This window comes from Tarenaya hassleriana, unplaced genomic scaffold (genome assembly GCF_000463585.1).
Source record: "Tarenaya hassleriana unplaced genomic scaffold, ASM46358v1 Cleome3, whole genome shotgun sequence".
Lineage (NCBI taxonomy): Eukaryota > Viridiplantae > Streptophyta > Magnoliopsida > Brassicales > Cleomaceae > Tarenaya > Tarenaya hassleriana.
Genome location: NW_010966177.1, coordinates 727,468 through 736,703, shown reverse-complemented (window position 1 = coordinate 736,703; position 9,236 = coordinate 727,468). Strand labels below are relative to the sequence as shown.

Below are 9,236 nucleotides of genomic sequence, written 5' to 3'. Positions count from 1 at the left end.
CATATAAATATATAAAATAAATGTACAATTAATTTTGTGGAAAATAAATGTGTAATTGATTTTGTGGAAAATAAATGTACAATTAATTTTGTGGAAAATAAATGTGTAATTGATTTTGTGCTTATAATAATTAATATATGTATATGAATGTGTATAATTTTTAAAATTTTGAAAAGTATAGGGTTTTTTTGATAAAAAAAAGTATAGGGTTTAAATTGTGATGAAAAAAAAGTAAAGGATTTTGTTTTGGATTATCCTTTAGGTATATGTTAAAATTTGAAAAGTTTAGTTTTTATTTGTGAATTTCAATATAGTTGAGTATTTAATTTGGGAGTGGGATAGTTAAGTATTTAATTTGGAAATTTGGTTAAAGTTCAATATTTAATATGTGAATCTCCCTAAACAAAATACTTGAAATTTAATATTATGGGATCGAGACATCGCTACTTTTTTAATTAGGATATGTTCTTTTTTATTATATCTGTCAATATTAAATGAGTATTATTGTGTGAGTTGATTTGAAGATGGAATTAAAATCATATATTTTATACGTGTAATCCCAACCTAGGATATATAGATGATACACATAAGGTTATATATATAGCTAAATACAAAAACAAAAGTGCATATTCAAACAATGAATTCCATCCATATAATATGATATTAATGTATGATATACAAAAAACATTTAAATTTATAAATCTAACTCAAACAAATTATTAGTATATCATTTCTTTACCAAAATTATATAAACAAATTTAGTGTATATAAAAATAATAACACGCGCATCGTACGGGTCTTTCCTAGTTATACTAAAAAGGCATGTTTTATATAAACTTGAATTCAACTGAAACTTACAAATAATGTTTGCAAATAAGAAACTTGATTGAATTGTTATGTGAATATGATAATTAAAATTCGAAACTAATATTTTGGAACTATTTTAGAATGCATTTATTTAGATCTAGAGAGTGGTCAAAGTCTCTTGTGTTAGCTAATGCATGGCTGTATATGTTCGAACACCTTTTCTTTTATTTATTTATTTATTCAGTTTTTCTTCTTCTTAGTCAACTTGATTAGCCAAATGAAATTGAAATCCGTCACATGCGATAACAATATTTTCTCTAATGCACCAAGTGAAAATTCATACTATACATATATTATAATATCACATTAATTTAATTTGCATGGGTAATGACAAAAGATTTACCATAATTCAAAGATCAAATCAAAATCAACAATCTTGTCACTTTTAAACCCAAAAATCAACTTTTATTATTTTTCACAATAATTTATACATGAATTTTCAATTTATAAAAAAATTATACTTTAACTTAAAATTGGGAAGATGCCAAGTGAGTTGGTTTAGTACTAACTTCTTTAATTTTAAGATTAGGGTTCGAATCCTTTTAGCCTATTGATTTATAAGTATATCAGTTATTAGCAATCTAAACTAATTTATATCTCTCGTATCGTTTGAAAGTTATTAATCGAGAATAAAGATTTGCTCAGTACGCATGAGAAAGATTGTAACTGCGAATTCTCATATAGTAAAAGGAATTTAAAATTGTTAATTTTTTTTGTGTTAATAATATAATATGAAACATCAATGTGAAGATAGATAAATCGTAAAATTATAAATTTGACTCTCATCTAGAGCCGTTTCAAATTTTTTAGAGCTCTATACATTAAACAAAATTATATTAATATAAATTATAAATTTATATAATAAAAAAATAATATTATTAAAAATATTTAATAAAATACATAAATTTATATAACAAAAATTAATAATAAAATTATTTAATGATAATATTAACTTTGAATTAATATAAATTTTGCATTATAACGTGTGGCATTATAGTTATTTATTAAATAATATAATGTATAATAATTATATCTAAAAAGCTGATTAGAGTAATAATTTTTTTTAAAATAAATATTAAATTGAAAGGATATTTTCTTCAAATGTAGATTTATTTTATTGTATTATAATAATATATAATTAATAGTAATAATTATTTTTAAAAAGTGGGGTCCCAAAATTCATGAGCCCTGTTTCATCGCACAATCCTACTCTCATCTCATTAGTTTATAAACAAAATTAAATGGAAGTATAATTAACCAAAAAGGTAAAAAAAAATTACAGACTTGGAATCTTTAAGGGTAATCTATTGGTAACAGAAAAATAAACGTGACTTTGCAAAGCCCGAATTATAATGTAGGACATAACAATATTTATTTAAATATGTAATTTTTATTTTATAGAAAATTAGAAATAGTTTTGTCTGCAGATTCCTTTTTCTTGTTCCTCTGAGAAGATGCACTTTTTTAAATAATCTCCTCTCTCCCTCCTTTCTGCAGACACAGAAAAAAGGCAACGCCAAAAAAGAAGCAGCCAAATTGTTAAATTTACAAAAGTCAATCTCCTGAAACTACCCAAATCTCTCTCTCTCTCTCTCTCTCTCTCTCTCTCTCTCTCTCTCTCTCTCGGCTGCTTCGAACCAAGAGGTCTGAAGAGACGGCGAAAGAGAGAGTGAGCAGATGAGGAACTTTCATCTTCATCTTCTTCTTCTTCTTCTTCTTCTTCTTCTCAGTGTTTCGGCTTCTCCTACGCTTCATGCGCCTGCTTCACAACCTTCTCTCTCTCCAGTTTACACTTCCATGGCGTCTTCTTTCTCTCCTGGTAACTCCCTCTACTCTCTCCTGTTTTCTGTCTCGATCTACTTTATGCATACGTGTTGTAGTGTATGTGTCAATATATGGATGTCCATGGAAACTGATTTTGATTTTTCTGTATGGTCAGATTCGATTCTGGATTGCACGATCACCTCTTTAATCTTGGTTCTTCTTTCCGATGGTTGTCTGAATTTTTTTTTTAAAACTTGAAATGCTCTGTGTCTGTCTGATTTATCTGTGTCTACCAAAGCTTGAGCTCCTGGTTTATGTCCGAACCTGGTCTCATCCCCCATTGAATCGAAAACCCACCTGCCTTTTGGCTTCTGGGGTTTTGTCGGTTGATCTGTGCTTCGAGTCAAGTTTCGGAATCAAGGAAATTATTATTTAATTTTGTATAATTTAATGCTAATTATGAGCTTCTCACTCCTTTAAGCTGTTTTTTTATATTTTACGTATCCTTTTATTGATTGGATTCCGAATCAGTTTACGATTTCGAGAGATGGGTTTGATTTCAAGAACTTCAATGGGAATGATTCAGAAATTTTCTGGGTTTTCCATTCGATGGTATCAGGACAAGAAGTGGGCAGGGGACATGGACACAAGTTAGATGCGCACAAGAGGCTTCTGATTGGTCTGATAATCAGTTCCTCGTCACTCGCTGTCGTTGTATTGTGGTGTTTGTGTTTCTGGATTTACCGGTGGAAGCAATCTCTCAAAACCACCAAGAACAATGTCAAGAACTCAGGTGATGATTAGATTTCATCTTTCTGCAACCACTCTAGTTCATGGGATGTTATTGTCTTTGTTTCCGTTCTGATCTGTCGTGTTTTCAATTCAGACACAGAGAGTGGGATTTCACTGTCACCGTTTCTGTGGCGGCTAACCTCAGCAAGAACATCGGCAAGAACGTCTATCAAGAAGGGTTCTGTCCAGTTCTTTGATTACAAGACGCTGGACAAAGCCACGGGCAGTTTCAAGGACACGAATGTTTTAGGACAAGGGGGGTTTGGATGCGTTTACAAGGCTTGTCTGGACAATAACACTCTAGTAGCCATCAAGAAGATCGAAAACATTAGCCAAGAAGCCAAACGAGAGTTTCAGGTACTATTTTATATAGTAATACAAAACAAGTTCCATTTTCAGTGAAGCCCGATTTCTTTTCCGTTCTTGTTCTGACTCAGATTCCGATTCTTACAGAACGAAGTGGACTTGTTGGGAAAGATCCATCACCCAAACATTATCTCACTGTTGGGTTATGGAAGTGAAGCCAGCTCGAGCTTTATCGTCTATGAGCTGATGGAGAACGGATCTTTGGATTCACAGTTGCACGGTAAAAACACTCGTCCTCAGAGCTAAATCACCGTGATTTTTACTGATCTAACCTATCTTTTACTGGAAAGTATGAAGCAGTGAATGTTATTAAACATAACTCTGGTGTTACCTTCCTGTTATGTTCCTCGAAAACCCGAAATTATCAGATTCTCTTTAATAATGTCAGGTCTACATGTAATGCATTATGCATAGACATGAATGAGGCAGATCATGTGGCTACATGGATATGAATAATTGCCATCCCCTCATAATGATAACACCTTGATAATTTAATGTTTTAGGACCTTCTCGTGGATCCGCTTTAACATGGCACATGCGGATGAAGATTGCTCTAGACACAGCAAGGTAGTACCGGTTCTCATTTCGATTAATCCCCGGTTATTGTTTTGATAACCGTTAAACCGATTTCCCGTTTTCATTGAACCAGAGGGTTAGAGTATCTCCACGAGCGTTGCCGCCCTCCTGTTATCCACAGAGATCTGAAATCTTCTAATATTCTTCTCGATTCTTCCTTCCACGCCAAGGTAATTTACTAGAATCAATGTAAACCGAGCTGAACCGGGACTAGTACCAACCTAAACCAGAGCTCAAAACCCATTTAACCGAGTGGTTCAACTGGTTTGGGTCCGGTTTGCATAACTATTTCCATTCAACACATCTCCAGATATTGCAACTTTTTCTCCATACTACAAGATTATATGAAGGTTCTGCCAATGAAAAACTAATCTGGATGACAAGAATACCGATATTTTTGTCCTAACATCATATCGGTCTTTTTGTTTTGTATGTACAACTATCAATGTACAGATTTCAGATTTCGGACTCGCGGTAACCGTAGGGGTGCATGACAAGAACAACATTAAACTCTCGGGGACACTTGGTTATGTTGCTCCTGAATATCTCTTGGACGGTGATACTACTTACTAAGCACATAGATTTACCATTTGTGTTCGGTCCTAGACCGGGATTTTTCCGGTTTAATAACCGGTTACCGGTTACCGATTAGTTTGATTCATCGATACACTTAAACAAAGTTCATGATATGATCACTTGATTGTAGGAAAATTGACGGATAAGAGCGATGTTTACGCGTTCGGGGTGGTTCTTTTGGAACTCTTGTTGGGAAGGCGGCCTGTCGAGAAATTGTCATCTTCTCAGTGTCAATCTCTTGTCACTTGGGTATGTATCTACCTCGGTCCAACACATTCCATTTGGTTAACCGGATATTTCTTCAGTCGGTTTACTTGGTTTTTACTTTTAGTTAACATTGGTGCTGTAGAGGTGTCAATGAGGTCGGTCCGAGTCCTCACTTGGTCTGAGGGTTTCGGGCTCGCACTCAGACCGGTCCGATTTTTTCGACCCTAAATAATCAAGTACGAAGCCCGACCCTATAGGCTTCAGATTCGGGTCGAGTCGGATCGACTCGCTTAATTTCTTCTTTGTAAACTGATTTTTTTTTTTTAATTTTAAAAAAAATTGAACTTTCGGACTGTTTTGAATCCCGATTTAAGCCCAACCCAAAAATCCGATTTTTTTGGACCGATATATTTAGGTTCGAAACCCGATATTTTTCACATAGACTCGGGTTGGGTTTTGGGGTTCGGGACAAAATTGATACCCTAGTGCTCTCTCATGACATATTATCACAATCTTCTCTGATACTTGTAACTTGTACAACTTATTGACGTTGCAGGCAATGCCACAACTTACAGACAGGTCGAAGCTCCCAAATATTATAGATCCCGTCATAAAAGATACAATGGATCTTAAACATTTATACCAGGTTTGTTTCATTCATCATTTCGAGGCAAAAAACCGGTTCATAGATTCATCTGGTTCGACCAACATTGGCTATCACATATCGAAATCGGATAGATTGTGTTTTTATATCGAAACCATATGAACCGGTTGGTCGAATTTGTTTTCGTTTGATGGATTCGAGCTTATATCAATTTCGCGCAGGTCGCAGCCGTGGCAGTGCTTTGTGTGCAACCGGAACCGAGTTACCGACCATTGATAACCGATGTACTTCATTCGGTTATTCCACTCGTGCCGGTTGAGCTAGGAGGTACTCTCCGGGTAGCAACACGTCCAGCTTCTTAACACAGAGCCTTTTGCTTGCTTCCCTCAATTTGTATATGGGGTTTATCCGATCAATTCAAAGGTTTGGGGTGCAAATGTAAGAGTAAAAGTTTTCCGGGGTATGATTCTATTTGTATAAATTGTTTATATGAGTTTCCCCACGTTACATGTCAGTGACATTGATTATAGTAAAACAATAAAAAAGAATTGTACTTTTAAATTCAGATATATTTTGAATCTTTTATGGGTTGAGAAGTAAAACAATGTTTTTTTATTTTTTAAATCCTATGTGTGGCCTTGTAAACATTTAATTTTTCAGTCACATTATTAATTTAGATAAACGAGATAAGGTAAACAATAATTTTAATATGTGCAGTTTGCCTTTCCTTTTTCATTGGCATCTTTTTTTTGGGACCGTTTCGATCGATTCAGAAATGATTCGATTTGATAAAAAATATGTATTCATCATTCATTATATTCCTATTCGGTTTCAGTTTTTATTATTTTAAAAAAAAATCGATTTTCAAGATTTTTTTAAAATTCGATTTTATTGGCTTCGATTTCAAAAAATTTAGTTTTCTAAAAAAACATCTTTCAAAAATTTTGTAAAATTTATTTTGAAAAAAATATCGTATTTTTTTATTCGATACGATCTTGTTTCGATGAATCGTATATCCCTACTTCTCCCTTTCAAAGCCTTGGTCGGTAGATTCGATTCGAACAACAAAGAAATGACCATTTTACCCTTCAACCTCACGCGATATCCGCCTTCTGAAGGAGAAGCCCATTCCTCATACGTTTCGTCTCTCTGACACGCGCATGCGCGCACGCAGAGTGAGCTTAATCCCGCCTTCCACCTGACCAGATCGGAGGAATCTATTCCAAGTTCATCGAAATTCAGGTGATCGGATTATGGCAGTTGCGGCAAAGCCTTCTCGTTTCGATGCCATAACTTTGGGACACAAATGAGCTGAAGCTCATATATGTGCTTAAGAGCAGGTCCCCTGCGGTTAGCTGCAGCTCTTACAGAGCGACATTTTCCCAGGGCAGAAGTTCTTATATCACAACATCTTCAAGGATGCGCGAGTTCCATGGTCCGGATACAATTGTCTGTTTTCCTATAAAATGGTAAACTCAGCCATGGGTACAAACAAGGCTGCAGAAGGAGCAGGTAACCGAGTGAACTCAAATAAAATGCTACGTCATACGTTTTATTAAACTAGGCTCTCTATTACTTGTGCTGATAGTGGTTCCTCAATGCAAATTGCAAATAAAAATAAAAAAACACTCTCTGCTGTATTTTATATATATATATATAGATGCAAAAAAGTAATTGATAACATACCCATGATACTACAAATGTGGATAAAAGCGGAGAGAATCAGTTCCTACAAATGACTTTCTCATTTCCAACAAGTTCTTCTACTGAGCTACTTGGTTTGGTCTTATTGGAATTAGACCTTTTTTATCCGAACCGGTCAAACCGGTTGATCTTCATCATATGCCTACCATCATTTCTATCAACTAAACCAAATCTTACACAAGATCCAAAGTCGTGTTACCATTTCTAATCCACAAAACTAACTGTTATATAAACAATGATAACTAGTTCTGAATCCCGACTCATAAGAGTAAAACCAAGGACGTTTTTTTCACCTACCTTGTAGGAGAAGCATCCGTTTCAAGAATCAAGATTTCGGCCAACTAAACTATGTCTTTACACAAGGAAATCGTATCACCTACATTCGACGACGAAGAAGAATGATGAATCCCTTTCAGCATTCCTATAAACTAACTACACCATACCCAAGCTCGAAACGAATAACTATTTCAGAACTCAACCCACACACAAAAGGGATCACAGATTTCCAACAATCAAGATGGGTAATTCAGAGTAACCCTCCAAAGCAAAACAGGGAAAAAGATTCTCTGAAATCAATTTCAATCCTTTGAAATCATAAAATACCATACTACCTCAAAGGGGAAATTCTGTGATAAACCAACAATCATAAAAAGATTGTCTCACATATAATTAGGAAAACAGATGAAAACACAACAAGCACCATCACACCAGAAGATAACCCTACCCCACAGTGTGACCTCTTAGAATCCGAGCTTGGTTCTGCGCCAATGCCTGCGCTTCGCGTTGTACCTGAAACACACACAGACACACCATCAGAGATCGAAGCTCGAATCACTGATTTTGACCTAATCAGGCTCAAGAGCAGCTTTAACTGACAGTCCACATATGCATACGAACCTGATGGTGTTGTCGGTGCGAAGGCGGATCCAGTGGGGAATCGGCCTGTTCTGCCTCATCTTCTTCGCCAGCTTCTTCTTTATCCTGAACGTCTTGTGCGACGGCTGTTGATTTTCACATTAATCAACACAGAGGTTCAAAAACAGTACGTTTTCTTCAATTTCATAAGAAAACTGCGATGGAGAGAGAGGATTTACCATTTTCGAGTTGTTCGATCTCGGACTGTGGTGAAACGATGAAGGCGATCGAGCCGGAACCCTAAATATAGAGCTATTGGGCTAAGGCCCATAATGTAAGAGCTACTTAGTTTAACCCAATTTAAGGCCCAATGTTTTGATTTGGGTGCGGTGACCCAATAATACCGTATATCATATTTCCGTAAACCTTAAAAACATACTTTAAATCAGCATACTTTTTTCTTGGTTAATGTGATTGGTATATTAACCGTTACAAAAATGGCTCATTACAAAAAATCTTGGGATCCCATGAAAGTGATACCAAAATAATTACTACTCCGTTCAGAATGACTCACAACGCAATGCTATGGGGTAAAGTTCTCTGATACCATAACTGAAGACTCGCATTCTCAGCCAGTTAGGGTTTGTTTCTACAGAGATATAAGGATGTCTCGTATTCCTCAATCGAGCCTAGCCCGCACCTGATGGACAGAGCTGAAGATCTCCCGATGGATTCTAGTACTCCTCTCGTGCCATAGAGTATAGACTGTGTGCTGGATTAGGAGTTTCGCAAGCAACTTTGTTCCTCCATTTAACGAATCCACCCACTGAGATCCGTGAGCTAAGTCACGTGGAGTCGATCTTGCCAGTTTCTCTGCATAAAAGCTCCAAATCTCCCTGCTGAAGTAATGCATTCATGAACCAAT

The 9,236-nt window shown here is 35.5% G+C and overlaps 2 protein-coding genes across 3 annotated transcripts; one reads left to right on the top strand and one right to left on the bottom strand.

Annotated features, from left to right (window-relative positions):
- The first annotated feature begins 2,366 nt into the window (after positions 1-2,366).
- Positions 2,367-6,332, top strand: LOC104818601 (probable receptor-like protein kinase At1g80640). 2 transcript variants are annotated; one of them, XM_019203146.1, is made up of 10 exons: positions 2,367-2,686; positions 3,251-3,424; positions 3,518-3,780; positions 3,877-4,009; positions 4,293-4,356; positions 4,439-4,535; positions 4,819-4,921; positions 5,072-5,190; positions 5,705-5,794; positions 5,974-6,332. In XM_019203146.1, exons 1-10 carry the CDS (start codon positions 2,545-2,547, stop codon positions 6,112-6,114), a joined length of 1,326 nt encoding a protein of 441 aa, XP_019058691.1. In that variant the 5' UTR covers positions 2,367-2,544; the 3' UTR covers positions 6,115-6,332. The 2 variants fall into 2 exon arrangements, with proteins under 2 accessions (XP_019058691.1, XP_019058690.1); XM_019203145.1 differs by having other exon boundaries at positions 3,218-3,424.
- A 1,587-nt stretch (positions 6,333-7,919) lies between these two features.
- Positions 7,920-8,649, bottom strand: LOC104818600 (60S ribosomal protein L39). The gene is made up of 3 exons (XM_010548236.1): positions 8,551-8,649; positions 8,354-8,457; positions 7,920-8,245 (listed from the first exon to the last, which is right to left on the bottom strand). The coding sequence occupies exons 1-3, from the start codon at positions 8,551-8,553 to the stop codon at positions 8,197-8,199; spliced, it is 156 nt and encodes a 51-aa protein (XP_010546538.1). The 5' UTR covers positions 8,554-8,649; the 3' UTR covers positions 7,920-8,196.
- Between the last annotated feature and the right edge of the window lie 587 nt (positions 8,650-9,236).

Coding starts and splice junctions, on each gene's coding strand:
- LOC104818601 (XM_019203145.1), top strand. CDS start 2,545: ATGAGGAACTTTCATCTTCATCTTCTTCTTCTTCTTCTTCTTCTTCTT. Junction 3,425..3,517: donor GAACAATGTCAAGAACTCAG/GTGATGATTAGA, acceptor TTTTCAATTCAG/ACACAGAGAGTGGGATTTCA. Junction 3,781..3,876: donor AAGCCAAACGAGAGTTTCAG/GTACTATTTTAT, acceptor CGATTCTTACAG/AACGAAGTGGACTTGTTGGG.
- LOC104818600 (XM_010548236.1), bottom strand. Junction 8,246..8,353: donor CGCACCGACAACACCATCAG/GTTCGTATGCAT, acceptor TGTGTGTTTCAG/GTACAACGCGAAGCGCAGGC.